At 39.1% G+C, this 22,846-nt stretch overlaps 1 protein-coding gene across 24 annotated transcripts in view; it reads right to left on the minus strand.

Annotated features, from left to right (window-relative positions):
* Positions 1 to 22,846, minus strand: part of DST (dystonin) — a 510,328-nt gene that overhangs the window by 104,044 nt on the left and 383,438 nt on the right. For all 24 annotated transcript variants that reach the window (XM_059939019.1, XM_059939025.1, XM_059939006.1 and 21 more), the window contains 10 exons: positions 22,018 to 22,194; positions 17,070 to 17,193; positions 11,457 to 11,665; positions 9,917 to 10,234; positions 8,972 to 9,138; positions 7,186 to 7,342; positions 6,166 to 6,292; positions 4,039 to 4,101; positions 3,206 to 3,447; positions 2,196 to 2,325 (listed from right to left, as the gene is read on the minus strand). In XM_059939019.1, coding sequence (XP_059795002.1) covers positions 2,196 to 2,325; positions 3,206 to 3,447; positions 4,039 to 4,101; positions 6,166 to 6,292; positions 7,186 to 7,342; positions 8,972 to 9,138; positions 9,917 to 10,234; positions 11,457 to 11,665; positions 17,070 to 17,193; positions 22,018 to 22,194 — 1,714 coding nt within the window. The remainder of the gene's footprint in view (positions 1 to 2,195; positions 2,326 to 3,205; positions 3,448 to 4,038; positions 4,102 to 6,165; positions 6,293 to 7,185; positions 7,343 to 8,971; positions 9,139 to 9,916; positions 10,235 to 11,456; positions 11,666 to 17,069; positions 17,194 to 22,017; positions 22,195 to 22,846) is intronic.

Raw genomic sequence — 22,846 nt, forward strand, 5'->3', positions numbered from 1 at the left:
GAGTAGGTTTTTCCGACTTCTAGACTTCTTTTGAAGGTTATTCTCATGCACGTCATGAAATGCCATAATTCAGGATGTTCTTTCATGACTCTCCTATATCCTCAATCACAAACAAGGCCTTAAACCCAGTCCTTCCATTCCCAATACCCAACTCCATGTTGGTCCTCATCGTGTTTTGCCAAGACCAGTACTTCTCAAGCTGGAGCTGCATCAGAGACCCCTAGAGGGTCTGGTCACACAGGTGCTGGGCCCACCCCTGGAGGGACTGATCAGCAGGTCTGAAGTGAGGTCTGAATGTGTGTTTCTAACACGTCCCCAGGGGATGCTCCGCTCTTGCTGCCAGGAGCACCCTTTCCAGAACTGCACACCTAGACCAAGGGCCTTCTAACCAGCTTACCTGCAATTCGTGATCCTCAGCCGCAATGAATTTGGTTCTAAAATAATTTCCCTTAAACGTCACTGAATATGTCACTTCTGGGCTCAAACCCCTCAATAATTTACTCGTCACCAACTAGACGGCAAAATCTGATGACCTCTGCTTGACCTCCAGGGTCTCCCACAAAAGGGTCCTCGTCTGCTCATCCGAGAAGGTCTGTCCTCCGAGAGGAAGCCCTCATCTGCCCACTGATCACACGTCCTCATCGCAACAGGCTGGGCGCACAAGGGCCCCACAGCCCACATGCTCCATCCCTCCCCCTCTGTCCCCGCCCCATCCTGCTTTCACGATCCCACTGGGTCTCACCCTCCGCTAGGACACCCTGCCTGCTCCCCCCGCCCTGAGGACGGCATGCTCCTTGAAGCCCAGAATTACAGACCATCCCTCAACACATGAGTCACTCAACACTGATGGTGTGACGAGCTGATCTGACAGATTTTTTTCACCCAGTGTAATGCACTGAAGAGCTGCTTTTCATAGAGCCCAGCCCCTGAAACGTTTACCTAAACAACGTCACGCTATACGGCGTGTTCTAGTCAGTCACAATCTGATAATGAAATAATGCAACTGAAACCATAAATGGAGAAGGAGAAATATCAAAATCTTATCAGGAAGCTTTGCTGAAATATGCATTCCTTGCTCCCTCTGCTATTCTAAGATGCCTTGAAAATATTCCTTCGAGTAATTCTGATATTCTACGTGAGAGCCACTGAATTAGGGCCCAATTAATTATAATGCAACAGGAGTCTCTACTGTTGGATTAAATACACCTTTCAACATTCAGATCTCTTAGGATGACTCTTTTTCTTTTACTGGAGTATAGTTGATTTACAATGTTGTGTCAGTTTCAGGTGTACAGCAAAGTGATGCAGTTATATGTATAAGGATGACTCTTATTAAACTAAAACGTACTTAGAAACTTCTAAATTTATCACAGCATATCTGACTCTAAAGGAAGGACAAGATTTAGCTAAATATAATGGAACAATTCAAAGTAAAATGATTCTTGTGATAGTCATAGTAAACACACTATGTGCCAGATACTGTTTGTCTGAGCCGCACACACATTAACTCACTGAATTCTCCAAATACTATGAAGTAGGGAAAAAGAGTATCACTGTCTTACACTCACTCCCGTAACATTACCATAAGGAAAAGGGGTGATAAGGTAACAGGGCTTGTGAAGGAAATTCTGCATCTCCGAGGAACAGTTTATATAGGGACAGGATGGAGATGGGAGGAGGACTCTGGGTAAAGAGCAAACCCCCAGACTCCTGTGGGGGAGCAGCCTTCTCAGGCTGGTTGGGAAAGGGACCAGCAGCATGAAACAGGGGCTGGCGGGGTCCCATCAGAAACTCCATGGTGGAGAAAGTCACCCACCTTTTCCAGACAAACAAACAAAAAGGACTCTCCACACTAAAATATAACAAAACATAAAAAATTAGAAGCACCCAAAACCTAGTAAAAAATAAACCATAATAAAAACATGTGACTCAATACACAACATTCTATTACCTGGTATCTACCTTCTTCATAAACATAAATTTCGTTACTGTGTTTAGTGAGAAAAACACAAGATCTGCCAAGGCCTAGCACCATGTGAAATGACACTTTAGAATATGCAAAGATCGATTCTGAAACATGAAAGCAAATCCCAAAGTCAGTGAGATTGTTGGATAGATGTTTTCTGATAGAGATTATGATTTTAAAAAAATGACTGTGCTTCTGTGCACGGCCTCTGGTGTAAGTGGTAACATACCTATTTCCGTCAACATCTGCTTCCACTTGGGGGCCTCCGGAGTGTCTGGGTTCTCCTCCAGCAGCTCCGTCAGCTTGTCTTTCAACTCCTGCACTTTGTTTACATTTTGCTTCAGTTCTGCCTCAAATGACTAACAAGGAAATAAAAAAAGTAACTTCATTAAAGTATGTCAACATCAAAAGACAAAAACACAATTTCAATAGAGCACTTTTTTCTCCAACATGGCCATAAGAGGGGAAAAAAATCCACTGTTAAAGGCTGAAGTGAGTGAGGACCGGATTCAGCAGTGAATTATATTTTCTTTTCCTCTTCATAACTATTCTTCAACTAGCTGATAACAGAATCCCAAGGAAGAATGCTAGAGCTACAGAGATAATGACCCTCATCCCATCACCTAGGAAGAATTTCAAGGTATTCTCAAATCCCTTTGGAAAAAAAGGAAAATGACATCAGTAAGATTGTAATTAATCAGAAAATCAGTCTTGATAAAGGCTGCAAGATTTGAGACTACTAGCAAATAAGCACTTTTCTGGACAACACGTTACAGAGTTCAAAGATAAGTTAGTCATCTGGAGACATTTTTGCCAGCATTGCCAGAGTGCAAAACCGTTTTCCCAACCCTGACAGCTGTAGAAAGAAATACCGTGTATTAAACAAAGGGAAAGCATGAGCTCCCCTATTTTATACTGGACAGAACAGATTCCTAATACATTTAGCCCTTAAATACATCTTTTCCAATAAGTACTGGTTAAAATCCAAGACTTAAACTAATTTGAAGGTGGCAAAGTTGCTTGCACCCAACAGCTCACTCATCTTTATAACATCTGCGTGTAAAAATAAGTGACTATTAGCATCAATCTCTACAGAAAGTCACGTTCAACAAAGCTGGTGAACTATTTGTTGAAGTTTATAGAGCAAGAAACCAGAACGGGGCTCCTGACCCCCAGTGCTCAGTTCTGAGCGCTAATCTGTTCTCTCACGTCTTCGGTAAATGGACCCACAGAAGATACCTTGTTCTGTTCAACTTGACTCTTCACAGCCTCAGTGTCCGTAGGTGTAGGTGCCTGATGCCATTTCGTGGCAGTTTTGTTCATCGTCTGTAACCACTGCATCATGGCACTTGATTCTTCCTGAGCCTTTTGCAATCTGGAGAGTTTGGTACTCAGTTCGGCTATTTTGTCTTTAAGTAAGAGGCCAAGATCTTCATAGCCATGGCTTATGTCACTCATATCCTTTTTAATGGATGTTAATCCTAAACGTAAGAAGAACAATTATATTGACACATTTTCAGGGTGTTTAGAGCTCTAGAAATAAAAATTTGTTTCACGTGCTATTTCCTTCTATCTTGTCAATATTAAGTCTACTATGATAAAGTTATAGAGTTTGTAGAACTAAAATGTTACATCATCTTACAATGCTACTTAATGACAAATACTTTAGGTACATTGCATAATACAAGTGAAATGAGATAGCTATTTTAAATGGAATAAAAAACAAAGATCATGAAATGATGCTTATTAATTCCTCAGGCATCAAATTAAAAAAAAAAGCTCAAATAATGTTATCCCAAGTGAGAAAATATCTCAAATTAACCCGAAAGAAGGAAACATAAACCAAATGCCAAGCTGAATTACTGGATTTCATTAAGCTCAGATGAACAAAATTGCATGGAATGTTATATAAACATGTTATTTATGGAGAACATGACTATACTCATACCATTTTAATTCAAGTTTGAAATTTCGATATAACTACTTCTCATCCCTAAAAAGATTTTCTCTCTCTCTCAAAAAAAAACCATACCAAGTAATTTAATCAATAAGCACTTAAAGTTACTATTTACCTTTATTTGCCAAAATATCCTGAGTATCTGTGGCTGTTCCTTCACCATTTAATATTACTCCACCTGCAAAAATATTGAAACTGAAGTCATCATAGATTTCTATTGTATTTTATATATATTAATAGTAGGTGGCATTAAAGCCAATGCCATAAACAGTAATTCTTTTAAAATGTTATTACTATTTGAAAATGTAAAATACTGATTCAATTTCAAAATCAAATGAAGGTCTGAAAGATCAAGCTATATCCTCTCTTTTACATAACATTTATTCTTAAAGTCATAACATGATCAACTTAAAGAGCAGAGTTTCAATAACTTTAGATTATATACATTAATCATTAACTATTAATTTATAAGAAAATTTGGGGATAAGGTTGCTTTAAAGCTGAAGTTATTTTAGTGATACAGTCCCTGAAGCACAGAAGCTGGTCACTATGTGTGTTGCTTGAAGCATAAATGCCTGACGGACAAAAGAATGTCTCAAGTTAAGAAACTGAAAATTGTCTGCTGTAGTTACAGTGTTTTCATGGGTTTAATGGAGGCGGAATAAGGTAAAAAGACATGAAAGAAAAGTTAAAAGTAAAAGAAACCATTACTGTATCAACATAGAGGAAGGAGGTACAGTGGCTGGGGCACCTGGGCCCTGGCATATGTCTCACCTGAACTTAAACCCCAGCCCCACTAATGACTCCCTGTGAGGCTGCACAGGTGAATCCATCCCACCAAACTGCTGGGGAGAATAACACCTATCTCACGAGACCACTGTGGGAATTAAAGACAGTTACCCTACTGCCTAGCAAATAGGAACTACTTGGTGAGCTGTAGTAATTATTTCTCTTTAATTCCCTAAACACCTAGCACTGGTTCCTTTTTCATAATCAGAATATTAAAAAATCAATTAGACCTTCTCATGTTAGTATGCCTTGGCTCTCTATCCAAAACACAAAAACATTTCCCCAAACTAACCACACGAGAACAAGCCTAAACAAAAACATTTAAATATCTGAATCTTAATCTAAGTTTTGTCCCTTTAAAAAAAAAAATCACACACACCGTGGCATTTCAGATGGAAGTGAAAATACCCTTTAGATACTCAAGATTAATTCTTACCATGCTTGGGAGTTGTCAAGAGTAGGAAAAAAATACTTTTTACTTATTACTAATATAGAATGGGCATGAAGAACTAATGTAAAACACCACAGAATTCCTTTCTTTTAAAAAAAAACAAAAAAACAAAAAAACCTTGACATTTCAGGAAATCTGATTAGGAGATAAAGGAGAGATCATCACACATGTATACTACGAGGATTGCCTGAAATGGGATTAATAGAGCAGAACAAACGGTGGGTGGAGAGGGGCCCAGCTCAACATCAGCCTCACAATGGGAACAGCTGGGGGCTGAGCAGGGCAGATAAACCACAGAGAATCATCAGAAACTCTCAGAATAAAGATATGAGATCTGCCTTCAGTCTACTCTTGGATTATTTTAAACCTGATAGTGACAACAATATAAATATGTTTTAAACTTAAAACTCTATCCACAACTTAATTTTAGAACCATTATTTATACATGACTCTCCCCTTCTGTTGAGAAGCCTGGTAAGATTGTGATTCAGACATGCTGGCTAACACAGTATAGAACTGTTTTCTTTGGGAATAGTGTAAGGAATAAAGCAGATGGGAAGAAATTAAGAGAGGTCCACTCGACAGAAAAGAACCTGTTTCCTTTCCTTACTTCCTTCTTTCCCAGGAGACCAGACTCATTTCTTTATCAAAGATTTCAAATAGAATTTCTACATCCCCATCAATTAGGTAAAAACAAACTGGAATCTGATCTTTCCCCTTCCCCAATATAATGTTCCTTATTCTTACAGATGAATTTGGTTACATTTTAAATTGTAGTATTTAATAAGATAAAACCTAAGAGATCTGAAATTTGACCAGAACAGACACTTTTCCATGGCAGCGTTTAGGTTGTTTAGAGATGCCATCTTTCTTGTCACTTTCCCTTCGTGTTTCTGAGGTTATTTTACACATTAATTTTTAAAAATAACATACACAAATAAAATCAACATGGGTGGACCCAATTCTTACGGGTTTTACCACAAATGTAAATAAAGCACTTACCTGACTTAACTGCTGCTATGGCCTTTGCAGGGGTCATCACAGCACTTATTAGGTTACATAGTGAGATCCCACTGTTGTTGACTTTCTGAATCTCAGGTGTTTTTAAGCTCCACTTCTCTTGTAATTTCTTGAGATATAAAAACACATTATTTTTCAGTCTTTGTAATCTTTTCCAAGTTACACATTATAATTCAATGTCTTAAACATATCTTAAAAGTGATGATTGTGGGTTCTGACTTATGGGATGGAAGAAAAGGACAGCATCTCTATTTGTTCCAGCAGCCCAGGTGACTGTTAACACTGTTAATAGTGAGGAGTGGGGTGGGGTCCATCCTGAATTCTGCTCCCAGCCACAGTGGAAGCCAGGCTAGTCCCAGCTGCCACGGGTTCCAAAGTAACTGTCAACTGTAAGTCTGCAAAACTGTACTAGGTAACAGACAAGTTACAAAAAAAAAAAAAAAAAGTAGTAGAAACAATTTAAAAAAATGGAAATTCAGAATTCCATTTAATAGTGAATTTTAATCATCAAAACTTCAATGAATTTTAAAGGACACACAACTCCACAAATTTGGAGTGGAAAACTTGCCATAACTGGTCCTAAGTTTTATGACTGAGTCAGATGACAGAAGACTCACACACTAGAGATTCAAATAACTTCCATCTTCGAATACTGGTTAGAGTGATACATCCAAACTAGAGCAAAATGCTGAGTTGAAGAGAAGGATCTTTTACTAACATTATGAAAAATGGTATAAAAAATAAACTACGTAGAGATGTGGTGGGGAAAGAAACTCGGACCAGTCAGCAACTCACAAATACGTCTCTTTAAAAAAGCGAATTAACTGAAAGTCTGTGTCCTTCTTCGAAAGGATCAGTTAAACCCGTCATGATTTCCAAATATCACCAAAATACACTGTACATACATGAGGTTCTTACTTATGTGCTATTAGGTAAAAGGAAACCTCTCACTCCTAACACAGGCAAATGAGAAATTCTTATCAGACACGGACAATGATTCACCTTAGTTTCTTCCAAAGATTTCCCTAAATCCTCTGCACCAAAAGAAGGCTGCACAACGGGAACTCTTTCTGTGGTTTCTTTTATCCACGACTTTAATGATTTAACCAGAACTTGAAAGGCATCCATCTGTTCTTGACAAGAAGATACAGCTTCTTTTCTAGATCACAAACATCATTGACAAATTTAAGCCACAAAGGGAGACACTCCAAAGGACTAATTACTAAAAAAATAAATTATTATTCCCATTTCAAGCTTAACATTAAGAAAAAAATCTTCCCCCAGGCACACTCCAATCCTCAGATACAGGAGGAAAGGTTTCATAGGTGGCAAGTGAAATCAGCTAAATTACTCCTTGTCTATTTCCTCAGTAAAGTCTGTAGATCAAGATAGGAACAGTTAAGATATTTGTAACCCATGTGTAACGGCTCTCTATAATGCTACGTACACTCTAAAGCCATATATAAACAGCTTTAACATGATTTAGAGTCAGTGAGCTTTTATCTGTCCGCTTTATATGGTGCTAAACGCCAGCAGGCTGAGAACCAGAGGGGAAACACAAGTCACTAACATGAGGGAAACACAGCGCCACCTAGTGTCACTACAGTCACTTTAGTGGATGGGTAAACTGGGTCTTTACAGAGAGAGAGGACAGGTTTGAGTTTCCAAAAACGAGGTGAGACCTAGTGATGCAGAACTTAATGTGCACCTCCCCCACGGATACTCAGAAAGCTCCACAGTGAACTATACGGATCTCTCTGTACACTCAGCACCACAGAGGGAGGGCACACGCCTGGCACAGGTACAGCTATGAGGACAGTTAGATTTGGTAACTGGATACCATGTAGATGGCATGTGCACGTGTGCAGGTGTGTGGATTATTAGCAGAGAGTACATGGCTGGTAAACTAATCACCGATGACCACATGGTTTGATAACTGGACCCATCTGACAGAAGAAACAACCTAGAGTTTACCCAGGGAAACCAAGAATATTTCTTCTGTGTCATGTGAATTAAATAGGATGGAAATGATAGCTCTGTGAGTAGTCCAGACAGGACTCAAAAGTTTTAGGTAGACAATTCCAAAGAAATGAAGAAGAATAGCTGAAAGAGAAATGACTACTTTCTATCTTTTGGGGGGCTTCTGTATGAACTTTGGCAAAACCAGATGTATATTCTCAACTCGCATGAGATCAGAAATATAAAACTCAATCACAAGGCTCACACCCCTGTACAGCTTTTTACCTTAATTTAGGTTCATTCTCTTGTCTCTTACCTTGTTTGTTCGTGGAATCATGTCTGATCTACAACTCTTCAAAAAGGAAACTATTTTACAAAAAAAAAAACCAAAAAGCCATCCAGAACTATCCAGAACTATACTGGAATGATGTATTGTTTCTGAATTGAGCCCAGAAAGCAGTGAACCATGGGCTATCTTTCAAGGTTATTTCTGCCTTTGCAAATAAAAATGTAATAGCCAAAGGCTTCAGACTACAGTGAGTTTAGACTACTTTCAGTAAAACACTACCACCACCATTTTCCTTACACAGTGCCTTCTATAAATACTTTCATGTAAGAAGTAGTGAATTTCCCTCCTAAATACTTTAACAAAAACTATACTTAATTTTAACAGCAAAAAAAATATCCATATTAAAGTACTTATAAAGTAGCCCTATGCTTATTCTCAAGTTTCCAAAAACTGTTCCAGGTAGCTACATAACTAAATAAAAATCATGCATTCCAATTAGTATCAAGTAGAATAAAATCCAATTTCTTAAGTGGTGCTTACTTTTCTTTGACAGTATCCTCCATTTCCTTGAATTTCTTTGACAAATTATTTGTTTTTTCAAAAACCAGAGCTTTATCCCCTGGCAAGCCATGGCTGGAGATCTCCTTCAAGAGATTCTGCAAAACTTCGAGATCTTTCCTGCGTTCTAGCAGTTCAGAAGTTGATTCCTACAAAGCATTTAGATATTTCATCAATATAAGATGTTGCTACGAACATAAAGAACAGACTGGTGGTTGCCAAGGGGGAGGGGCTTGGGGGAGGAATGGAGTGGGAGGTTGGGGTTAGCAGATGTAAGCTTTTATATATGGAATGGATACAGAACAAGGTCCTACTGTACAGTACAAAGAACTATATTCAATATCCTATGAAAAACCATAATGGAAAAGAATATTTAAAAAAGAATGTATATATATATATATATGTAACTGAGTCACTTTGCTGGACAGCAGTAATTAACACAACATTGTAAATCAACTATACTTCAATACAAAAATTTAAAAAAATATAAGGTGTTGCTAGATCTTCAAAGGGCATCCCATCAAGATGTAGGTATGGGACCAGAATGGCTCCACTCAGAATTTCACAGAATGATCCTGCCTATGGTCTAAGTATAAACAAACATGCAGGCAGGCTGTTTGAAAGAGAACAGTTTAATTTAATTTAAATATGCACTCTTTACATTCTGCCTCTGTGGGCTCTGGAATAAGATATGTATATCACCTATGATATACAGAAAATGAGAGATGGTGTTCACTTCTGATTAATGAGCAAAGGCTTCAAGGAGAAGATGAGCTTTGAAGTTGTTAAAGGAGGAAAGCATAGATCTAACCAATCCATCAGCAATTAAAATGATGCTTGTTAATCATAACTCTGCCAGTAAATGTATGTGCTTGTCTTAGCTGTTGATATATTTAATCAGCCTTGTGAATTCCATGGGAAACATACCTGCATAAACTGAGACAACTCAGTAACATCCTTCTCAGGCACGTCTGCCTCAGTAAGAGCCTGGGTTTTGGTTTCTAAGAATGTCTGGAGCTTTTCTGAGAGGTTCTCAAACAGCTCCACTTTGGTTTTGAGTTCCTCCATTTGGGCAAGTTTTTCTTTGTGTTTGCGACTTGCTTCTGAAAAGCGAAGGGCTAAGTCCTTCATCCTGGCCTGCAGCGAGGATGCGGTGGACGGGTCCGTGGTCTCTGTGAACCTCTTCACTTTCTCATTCATGGCATTTATGCTGCTCTGCCGCCCCGCGATGTCCTGGTCCAACATCTGAAATGGACCAAATACCACACACGTAACCTAATGATATTTACAAATAACGTCAGACTTGTAAAAATTACTATTCAGAACAGAAGTTTGAGCCACCTGTGACTAAGGAAGCTAATGGGAGTGACAGACAAGCTGATTGGTCCCTGGAGGAATCCCATCCCCAGTCCCCGCAAGGAGACTGGAGAACAGCTGGCTGGCTGTCCTGGCGACGCAGGAGACGGCCGCCACTCAGCAACCCCGGGATCTCCTGCAGCCCAGGGATTATCCACGGTCCTGATTTTTCAAAGGGTAGACAACAACAAGACTGATCTGATTAACCTCCTGGGCAGCTGGCTGAAGCCGTGAGGAATAAACAGGACCCGGTGTGCGGGGATGCCCTGTACCATGAGTGCTGTTCATGAAAAGTACACAGAGGGAAGTCCCTCTGTGCTCCTGCACGGAAAATCGCTTCGCACACTTGTCTCTATGCAAGCGCTACTTTCCACGTTGTTATATTCAGGAGACATCTCTTTATGCCTTAAGTTTCTCTTAAATCTACCCATCCTTGGAGCTTACCATATTTTTTTTCGATATATTACAATTTTTTAATTGAGATATAATTGACATATGTATAACTATCTGTTATAATAATGTTATACCAGTATATTAGTTTCAGGTGTACAACATAATGATTCGATAATTGTAAATATTGCCAAATGATCACCACAATAAGTCTAGGTAATGTCCATCACCACACACATTTACAATTTTTTTTCTTGTGATGAAAGCTTTTAAGCTCTACTCTCTTAGTAACTTTCATACAATTATTTTTAATTTATCCAATATTCAGTGCTGTTTTAGCAAGAGAACCCAACAGTATATACAGTTCAAGTTCCTGGGAAGAATAAGTCTGTGTTTTTTCTTAAAGAGAATTATAAGGTTCTGGTCCCTGCCATCTAGAATGATGTTTATAACCCACGATTCATATGCTGAGGAAGATACACATACAAAAGAGCAAATAATGTTACACTAACAAGAACATTCAAGTTCTTCATATATCGGTTTATGTCTGCACATGGAAAAACCCAGGATATATGAATTTTAGGGATGAAAATGTGTAGGGAGAATCAGTGAAAGGGTTTGATATGGGCAGAGCATGAAAACATCCACACTTTTTGAATAACCTGAGACGCTGGGTTTTTTTTTTCATCTAGAAGCTGTCTGTTTGTTGGAAGTCACTTACGATGTTTTTACTGATGACGTCCTGCAGAGCGGCGGAGTTCAAGGGCACGGGACGCTGCTCTTCCAGCGAGCGCTCCACACCCGCCATCCAGTCCAGCATCTCATCCAGGCCGTCCTGCACACTCAGAGAGCGGGTCAGGGTTATCTGCAGCTTCTCGTTTCGTTCACTGACAGACTTGGACAGGTCATCGTATCTCCCGACAATGTCACCTAGTCCAAAAGGATCGGGAAACTTTAACCACTAAGTTCTCTTTGCGCCGTTCCTTTGCAAAACACACTAAGGAGAGTCATAAAAATTCCTACACTAGAATTGGAAGAGGAAAAAAGGGTGAAATGTTAAATTCATAATGCATCATCAGAGCACCACCAAAACCTGAAAAAAGAAAGAAAAGATCCTAGTGGAAAATAAAAACCTAAAAATTTTTAAATAGTATATATGTGTAAATATAATTGTGTGTGTGTATGTGTTTGTGTGTATGTGTGTGTGTGTATATATATATATATATATATATATATATATATATATATAATCTTCATTTGAAAAAAGTATTTTTGGATGCATGAACATTTGAATTGTCCAGAGAAATGAAAGTGATCCAAACAGCCAATCTTTGGAATAAATATTGGTTCTCAACCTGACTTCAAATTAGCCACACTTGATAACTACATGGAAAAAAAAAAAAAAGGTGACAGTCTTACAGAGCTAATCTCAATAAACAATATACTCTTATAAAGATTTATTAAGAATTAACCTTTACGCATAAAAATTATTTCAATCTTTCTTGCTCGCGCATGCTCTCTCTCTCTCACGTACACACACACACAGAGATTTAAGTTTTTCTCATCCTTCACATCCTAAGCAAAGTACTCAAATGCACAGAAGTTAGCAGATGCAAATGTACTGAGAAAATAGACAACACACAATGAAAATTCACATAAAATACAGAAGGTTGAGATGATGCGTCTAAGATAACACAGATAGAATGTATTTGATAAGTTTAATAGCAGGCAAAGGGAAAAATAAACAATGTTAGCAGGCTGACCTGTCTCAGATAAGATTAACTTTACTTTCAATTCTAAAGACTTAAGATGCTTTTTAAAAAAACCTTTCTGGCTAGTTTTCATTCATATATAAAGCTCTATATTTTAACAACCTACATCTATACTGCAAGACCAATGAGAAGTTCAAAGAACAGTGGTTTTCAATGTATTCACCTCTCCCTCCCCCCACTCCACCTCTCTGGATAACAATGTTTTTAATCATCAATTTATCACCTACTGTCCAAGAATCTGAAAAGAATTTTAATTATTTCTGATACACTGTAAAATGTTTCAATGGAAGAAAATAGACATCTCTATAAAAATGAAATCTCTTACATGCTTATGTTTAGCTCATGGTACATAATCCATATAAAAAAACTATTTCTTTTTGCTTGTTCTAATATTATATCATGAGAAAACAGTTTGACAAATTTTCACTGAATTGAGAGGTTAAGCTTGGATGATTGAAAGAGACAATCATGCTCCTTTCACGAAAACACAATGAAGCCCCTGAGAAGGGTAACAGGGAGGGGACAGAGTTTAATATGCACCAAGATGCTGAGGGCAGACAAGCAGCAGGTTCAAGTACAACCCTGATTTGAAAGTCACAGAGCAGATCATCTGAACTGCAGGCTGCGATTGGCAGGTGAGTTGTTTCTCAAATGGGTGGTTCTGTGCTTCAATAGGGCACCATCATATCTGTTTAGCTATGGTAAGTGATTTCCCAAGCACAGTGAGCTACTTTAATAAAATTAACACACACAACATTGTAAATCTACTATACTTCAATAAAAAAATTATTTTTAAATTAACACATTGTACTAGTTTACTTTTGGACTCCTTAGTAATAGAATATTGCCACTGAAGTAAATTCTTGATTTTAGTAATTAAAAGATATTTTAGAAAAAGGTACAAACAAAATTTACTTTAAGAATGTTACTTTTTTAAGAGGTTGGTTTTCTTAGAAGTCAAATAGATCTTAGAGAAACTCCTCTATATCTTAAATATACTTTCACATATTCCTAAAAAACTATGCCAGAGAGAAGCTTTAGTCTTAAAATAATGTAACATGGATTTTAAACAAATGAAAGTGAAATTGTGTAAAGTTAAAAATGGGAAGGTGTCAAAATGCCTCTTCAAATACCAGAATTACATATAATATCGTCTTTTCTCCCCCAAGCCCCTGTCCCAAGAGCAGTGGTTGCCAAGGTGGGAGGTGAAGACAGTGGTCTGGGACACAGGATCATTCGCGGTTTTACCTTCTACTTTAACATTTTATATTTTGGGGTCTTATAATGTACATAATATGCTAAGATAGCAATAGGTGTATGTAATTTATAAATACGTGTGCATCTCTGAGCATCTATATACACATGCTGAAAATTATGTGACAAGGTGCCTGATCAAAAGATTCTGAATGTCTCTAGAGAACAGACTAGTAGTTGCCAAGGCGGAGGGGGCTGGGGTAGGGATGCAGTGGGATGTTGGGGTTAGCAGATGTAAACTCTTATCTATAGGATGGATAAACAACAAGGTCCTACTGTATAGCACAGGGAGCTATATCCAATAACCTGTGATAAACCATGATGGAAAATAATATTAAAAAAAGAACGTATATATATATGTACAACTGAATCACTTTGCTGTACAGCAGTAATGAACACAACACTGTAAATCAACTATACTTCAATTAAAAAATATTGATAGGGACTTCCCTGGTGGCTCAGGGGTTAAGAATCCACCTGCCCATGCGAGGGACATGGGTTCGAGCCCTGGTCCGGGAAGATCCCACATGCTGCGGAGCAGCTAAGCCCGTGCGTCACAACTACTGAGCCTGTGCTCTACAGCCCGCAAGACACAACTACTGAAGCCCGTGTGCCACAACTTCTGAAGCCCACGTGCCTAGAGCCAGTTCTCCGCAACAAGAGAAGCCACCACAATGAGAAGTCCGCGCACCACAACGAAGAGTAGCCCCCGCTCGCCACAACTAGAGAAAGCCCATACGCAGCAACAAAGACACAATGCAGCCAAAAATAAATAAAAATAAAATAAATTTATTAAAAATATATATTGATAAAAAAATTGCACTATATCACTGTTTAAATCCATGATGAAATATTGTAACAGAAAATGTATATATATATATATATATATATATATATATATATATTTTTTTTTTTTTTTTTACATTTTCTTGAAACAGTGCAGGACTTTATATCATATTACTGATATTTTGCCTCCAGGGTTTTTGCCTCTTTGAATACAAAATCCCGTTGGGCAAAATAAGATGAAATATTTTTCCTGTAGGTTAGAAGGAGCATATTATACACTGCTGGCAATAAATCATCTGAAAATAAATTTTAAAAAAAGATTCTGAATGTCTTTAAGAAAGAAAAAGGTTTGACTTCTACAGAGTGGTTTTAAAAGAGCAAAGTTTCATCCTTCTCTTTACCTACAATTTCAACTCAGATTTTAATGCCAGCTCTCTTGGGGTGAAAGGTATGTAAATCATTTGCTATGTTAAAGTTTTTTATTTCACACTGAGAAATATTTAATAACCTGAAACCACACATTAAATATAGGAAAAGTAGCAAAGTCAAAACAAAAAATATAATAAGACAATAAACAATGTTAATTGATAACCCACTGTGCGTTTAAACTAAAAACTGTGAGTCGATACAAAGGTAATATACAACAGCTCTTTCCTCAGGAAAGGCACCACCTAATGTGAGAGGACGCAAAAGCATCGCTGTAACTGGACAGGGTTTCTAGGATCACGGAAGAACCCTGTGAGGCCAAAGACCCCACGAAAAGGAGAAGCAGGAACATCTTAACCTCTTAACTCCGTGCTCCTGCTTTTGACAAGAAGATCCCTCCAAGAGTCTGTTCTGGCCTTAGGTTGAGAGTCTAGCTCGGTCCAATCCCATCAAACAACAGAAACTTGTTAGGTTCTACTTTCTGTGACTGTTGCATACATAAAGAGATTTTTATAAATCAACTATACTCTAATATAAAATAAAAATTTAAAAAAACCCTAAATGTAAGGCTGGGTATTATAAAACTCTTAGAATAAAACATAGTCTTCTGAATGTCTGCAAGAATGAACGATTTATGTCTTTGACATAAATCGCAGCAATATCTTTTTGGATCCACCTCCTAGAGTAATAAAAATAAAAACAACAATAAATAAATGGGACCTAATTAAACTTAAAAGGTTTTGCACAGCAAAGGAAACCATAAACAAAATGAAAAGACAACCCACAGAATGGGAGAAAATATTTGCAAATGAAGCAACCAACAAGGGAATAATCTCCAAAATATGCAAACAGCACATGCAGCTCAGTATCAAAAAAACAAACAACCCAATCAAAAATTGGGCAGAAGATCTAAATAGACATTTCTCCAAAGAAGACATTAACCAAAAGCACATGAAAAGATGCTCAACATCACTAATTGTTAGAGAAATGGACATCAAAACTACAACAAAGTGTTCACCACACACCGGTCAGAATGGCCACCATCAAAAAGTCCACAAACAATAAATGCTGGAGAGGGTGTGGAGAACAGGGAACCCTTCTACACTGTTGGTGGGAATGTAAATTGGTAAAACCACTATGGAAAACAGTATGGAGGTTCCTTAAAAAACTAAAAATAGAATTACCATAGGACTCAGCAATCCCACTACTGGGCATATACCCAGAGAAAACCATAACTCAAAAAGACACATGCACGCCAGTGTTCATTGCAACACTATTTACAATAGCCAGGTCATGGAAGCAACCTAAATGCCCATTGACAGATGAATGGATAAAGAAGATATGGTACATATATACAATGCAATAATACTCAGCCATAAAAAAGAATGAACTAGTGCCATTTGCAGCAACAAGGGTGGACCTAGAGATTATCATACTGAGTTTAGTAAATCAGGCAGAGAAAGACAAATATCATGTGATATCATTTATATGTAGAATCTAAAAAAAAATGATACAAATGAACTTATTTACAGAATGGAAACAGACTCACAGACTTCGAAAACAAACTTATGGTTACCAAAGGGGAAACGTAGCAGGGAGGGATAAGTTAGGAGTTTGGGATTAACAAATACACACTACTATACATAAAATAGATAAAATCAACAAGGACCTGCTGTATAGCACAGGGAGCTCTACTCAGTATTCTGTAATAATCTATATGGGAAAAGAATCTGAAAAAGAATGGATATATGTATATGTGTAACTGTATCACTTTGCTGTACACCTGAAACTAAACACAACACTGTAAATCAACTATACTCTAATATTAAATTTAAAATTTTTAAAAAGTTTTTGCTACATTTTCTAAATAAAAAGTTAAAATTTAGGTATGCAAACCACAAAGCCCAGTCCCCACTCCCAAGATCCTAATACACCTGCCAAGAAGGGCGTGCCTCTGCCCTGACTGAGAAGGGCCATTTCACAGTGAAAGGACAGAGTGACGCAGAATATGCTAGCGAGCGACATCTCCGTATCTACTATGAGACTTTCATTTAGAACGGACATGTAAGACCAGACACGAGGAAATGCACACTCACCCAGTGTTTTCTGGATGTCGTTCTTGGCGGGAAGTAAAGATCCCCTGGTGTCTAACAACACTTCAGCTGTTTTTTTCAGTTTCTCTACAGCCACCTGCTGACTTGATATCTGTCCCTGTAGAGCCTGGAGGATTGAATGCCTCAGTTATATTCAGTAGGACTAAATAACAGATTTCCAATACGAGAAAAAGATTCACAGTAAGATAAATTAGACAGAGCAGACTTGTCATCAGTAGAAGCTTACTCCAGAATTCTTAGAATAAGTCCAGTTATAAAGTGACATTAGCAAAACCATCAGCCAGTCGGGAACATTCAAGTTCAGTCCTGGAATAAACCCTCAGCATATGCTCATGATAACCGGCCTGATGCCTGATCCTGAAACCCTCCACCCTCAGCCTGAGTTCCCCTCAATCCCACTCCCAGACTCTATACAATACCCCCACAACCACCAGAAAACAAAGACAAATAAAAAACACACAAGCAGCAGAGCCCCTTTGAGACCATTTCTGACTCCAGGGAAGGAGATAATTAAGGACTTGCACATCCTGACCCAATGCTGAGTCATATTTATTTCCGTTAATGCAACAAAAGTTACTTAATATCTAACAAATTCCAAAAAAGCTTGCTACGTTTTGTGAAAATACAAAAATCAAACAGACACAAAGCTTACCCATGGGGATCTTCTAGTCTAAGGCAGGAAGTGGTAAGTGCCAAAGATGAATAAGAAAAAGGTTGAGGGAGGAGGACCTGGGAAGGGAGGAGGGGCCTCCTCCATGGGATGGCCCTGGGGCAGGTCCTGGGGAAGGTGTGGATTTGGGCATCCTCCTGGGGCTGCATCATCACCCAGGTGGTACTTGAGCCTCTTCCTTCCTTCCCACCTGCAAACCAACCAGCAAGCCCTGACAATTTCACCTGCTTAATATTTTTTTCAAATCTGGCTCTGGTTCTGTATTTCTGAATCACTATAGGACAACCTCTCACTGAACTGGAAAAAGCCTCCTAACTGTGCCCCTGCCTCCAGTCTCTCCCCTGATACAGCCCCTGATATGTTTTATGGAAGACACATACCTGACTGCATCACTCCCCTCTTAAAATCTTTCATAGCTTCCTCTCGCTTCAGAATAAAGGGGATACTGGAGCCTGCCATCAATTGTCCAAGGGAATCTATTCCTTAATTCTGTCTTCAATCTCATCTTTCTCCCCCTCCTGTTCCAGAAGCATCCCACGACACAGCTATCCCTCAGCGATTTGCTCTTGCTGGACCCAAGGCCCTAGCATCTCTACACACAGACCTTGGGAGGCGACCCTGAGCTTGGCTCTTACCTGTAACATTCAGCTGGGAGGCCTTCCCTGTCTCTCCTCACCCCGAGTTGGAGCACTGCCCCCAGAAGCTCCCACACATGCCCTGTGAATAACACTGCACCGATTTGTCTCTTCTATCAAACTGGAACCTCCTTGAGAACTAGGAATTGATAGTATTCGGCTTTCTATTATCACTGCCTAGCCCAGTGCTGGGTACATGGCATTAACGAAAGTTTCTGGAAAAAACAACTGAATGAATAAGTAAATAAATGAAGATATCAAGTGTAAGGTTTTAAAAGATCCCCCTCTATTTCAGCCTTCAACAACAACAAAAAAGCAAATGTCTAAAGCCAATGGCAAAATTTTCCTCAATTAATTCTCATATCCAAGAAACTGTGATAATATACAGGCAGCTGTGCATATGTCCAAAGGCTCAACAATCTATGACCAGCATGGGATCTGTGATCTGAATACCAGATCCTACAGTTGTTCTAAGAGGCCAAAGAATCTGCATCAGAGTGATCAGTTTGGGAAATTCTCCCACAAGTTTAGTTGCAGTTAAGTGTAAGAAATTCCTCAAAATAGGAACTTTACCTATAATGGACTGAAGCCTAAGCCACACGTACAACTTATTTGCATCACACAGTTATATAGGAAATGAAATAAATTTAAAGGCACCTCCAAAAATTATTTTTTAGAATGTGGGTTCCCCAAGGACAGAGATAGGGTTTTAACCCCTTTGTGTCTTCAAAAAACCTAACAGTGGGCCTAGAACATAAATGTCTCTGAATGAATAAATTTATGTAAAAGTGATCATGGTTTTATAAAACATCCAGTACCAAAGATGGCCCTACCTACCATCCTAAAACTTAGAAATGGATTACAAGAAAAGCATTTCTTCTTCACCTCTTCTCTTCAAAACATCCCATGCCTTTTCTCTTCATAATTATGTTCAAGAGAGTCAGTAGTTTTTAGTTCCTAACATTATCAGGTTTTAGTTTAGCTATGGTAGTGGTTTATAACACTACTTTGGGACAAAACTGCAAATTAAAGTATTCAAATGGGTGCCATATATTGTTTTTAATGGATTTCAATGAAATCAAAACATGAAAGAAGCATCTGTGACAGGGAACACTGCAAGATGATGACCTTGGTCTCCAGCCTGGACCAGAAAAGGGTGAAGTTTACAGAGCCGTGGGCACTCGTCCAGCTCATAAAAGTTTCCCGACACTCATCACCCTCCCAGAGATCAGAGCAAGCCTGGAAGGTCGATGTTGTCAATGTTACCTGGCCCCATGCCTGGCTCCAAACCCAGGCCTCTAGAAGGGTCCCAGGATCCTGCCTTTCTGTGCCTCATATGAAGCTAAAATCTCATTTTGTCCACTGATTATGAAGAGCATCATTCTAGCCCAGGGGTATCAGACTGCTGACAACACAGCCAACAGCCACTTTAAAAATAACGCTAGTAGCAATGTGTTATTGGCCAAAAATATTTCAAATGTACCCACTGGGTGCCCCAAATTACATTTATCATACAACAGAATATAAGTAGAAGTTAGTATTGTAAATGTACAAAAGACTGATTGTTTGGTAGTAGTCTTATGTGTTTGTATTACTGTTAAAAAGAAAAATGATTGTAAGATGTCGGTAATAAAATGAAAGAAATGGAGACTCCTTAATCCTCATAAAAATGTATCCTCTCTACCTGCTGAGATCATCTTTGAGGAAAACACGTCCATATGCCAGGAACAACTTTAATCACGCATTTAATTCTAAAATTATGCTGTGGCTTAATTGGAATTAATTCTCCTTGGAGACGCTGCACTCTTTTTCTATTTCTTTGGCTGCCTGAGGCCTAGAGGAGTCTTTTTCCTCAGCACATACCAAGGTAGTGTTCCAGTTCTAGAATTAATCCATGTTTCCATTTCACTAAAAAGCCATAGCATTCATTTCATTTTTTTGTTTGTTTGTTTGTTTGTTTTTGCTTTAGCTACATTAAAACTACTTTTACACAGGATGCAATCAGTTTGCTAATACAGACCTAACTTAAAATGTGTTATGTCTATTTCACAGTTTCCGATGCTAAAAATACCTAACTTCCTAATTAAATGTAATACAAGCAATCTTAATAATTATGCCGCTCCTGGCATTTCCTATTAAAATAATGGCCTTTATGTTACAACATCTCCTCTACCAACATATACTGCCCTTGGACCTGTCATCCCGTGGGGACCAAAAGCTTCATTAAGACAGATCTGTTCTTGGGCTTGTCTGAAAAAGAGAGAAAAAAACAAACCAAAAAAAAAAAAAAGAAAAAAGCCTCAAGACTGAAAATGCACCCCTGAAGTGGGGAAGTTGCATCAACGTCGGGGCTGACCTGGCCCAGGACACGGCCCTGGTGCCTGTGTAGCCCTGGGTAAACTCCAGCCCAGGAAAACACAGAGCTCTCCACCCTTTCAGCCCCAGCCCCTCCTCCCTCCTCTCACCCCACGCTTCCTCCCCCTTCTCTCTGTTTGGCCTTAACCTGCCACAGTTCACCTCAGGGTAAGACAGCTTTCTTCCAGCCAGAAGACACTGGTCTCAGGCAATACCTAACATTAAGCTAAGTCAGTATGGTATCTGTTTCCCTTGTTAACGCACAATAATGATTTCTGACTCTGTAACTAACAGATGCAACCAAATTCTGAAAGGCAGTAGTTTCACTGGCATTACAGTGTTTGCTTTCTATCTAGGCGGAAATGAGCTATTGCTACCCACCTGCTAAAAGGAAGCACAGAAAAGATTTAAGACATGAAACTTTCAAACTCAAAATTATTGGTCACACGGAAGAAGAATAAAATTTTTCAAAAATTCTCTCCCCTCACATGAGGATTTTAAAATATGCTTGGAATGTAAGAAATGGCTAGACTCTCTCTGCCACTGTGGGTGGGGCTGAGACATTTACACAATTCCCCCATCAAGTCTGAATGTTCTAAAGGGCAGGTGGCCTCTCTGAGAAGTGGGCAAGGTGATAACTGAAGTGTGTACCTCTGTGAATCGGGGGTAACCCAACAGGAACCCACACAGAGTGTGACAGTGACACCCCCACCGTCCCCCGGTCCATTCATGAACAAATGTTCATCGAGGACCTATGAGGGCCCAGGGATACAGCACTGAACAAAACAGACCAAGCATCTGCCCTGTGGAGCTTGGTGGTAATGCAGGAGAAGACAATGAACAAGGATGGGAGGGGAGTCTGGGGGAGAATGGGTACATGTATATGTATATGTATGGCTGAGTTGCTTTGCTGTGCTCCTGAAACTATCACAACATTGCTAATCGGCTACACTCCAATATAAAATAAGAAGTTTTTTTAAAAAAATAAGTGTAAAGATCACAAGTGGCCCAGGCAGGACTGGTCTTTGTCTGGGGATGAGGAGGTGGGGAATACGAACCATGACAGCAATGTCAGACCAGCTAAACCACAGTAGAAGAAAGAGAAACGAACAGACATCAAGTTGTAACTCCCCCCAGAGGGAGACACACTCCTTCCCATCCCTTCCTCCCCTGCCCTTGGGGGAATGATCACAAAAGTGGGGGAGAGCGGAGGGCATTCCATGGAACTACCTTGGGGCTGGATCTCTCTTTTCCCTCTTTTTTTTTTTACCTTCATCTCTTCTAGTTGCCTCTGCAGATTTTTAGGGTCCACAGCAATGGGCTCAGATAAGTGTTTGCTCGCCGTGGCCTCGCAAGCCTGGAGCCCAGAGAGAAGCCCACATGAAGCATCTTCATAGTGTTGGTATTTATCCACCAGATCTTTGAGGTTATTCCCAAGGACACTGCACTGAAAATCGAAAGAGAGAAGGGTGGGGATTAAAATCCACTACTTTATATATAATCCTCAGGACCTATGGGTTATGCCACCTGTAAAACACCAGATTTCAACCAAAGTGAGCAAAAACTGTAGGGCGAAGATTTTCTCCTTTATAGGAAGACGCTTCCTCTAACAAGTCAAAAACTAACCAATTCAAAAACATCTGCACGAGGGCTGGATCTTAATCCAGAATGAAGGGTTTAGGTGTCAATCATCAGAAGGGGCTCGTCTCCATGGAGTTTACACACCACGTGTATAGTATGCATCAGATGGAAAGGTTTTCAAGGTGCTTCATAAATCACTTCTATATGCTGCACAAGACTGATTAACACAAGGAGTGCAAATAATCTAGACCAGAAGGAAGCCAAGGCCAACAGCCAACGATGCTTTTCAAGACATTTGTGCAGCCTGGTCAGCTTATATTCTAAACAGAAACATGTTTTCTCAGTTTCGCTTTTTTTTAAAACAAAACTCTCTTACTGGTCCACGAGAATAATAAAATTGAAACAGTCTGTTAGCCATTAAGTATTAAAATAATACACAGACCAAATATATGTGTAAAACGAATTCCTTGTGAAGGGAATTATCTGAGAGGAAGCTTCAGTTCTCAAGCTTCAGAGGC

The sequence above is a fragment of the Balaenoptera ricei genome, chromosome 11 (genome assembly GCF_028023285.1).
Source record: "Balaenoptera ricei isolate mBalRic1 chromosome 11, mBalRic1.hap2, whole genome shotgun sequence".
NCBI lineage: Eukaryota > Metazoa > Chordata > Mammalia > Artiodactyla > Balaenopteridae > Balaenoptera > Balaenoptera ricei.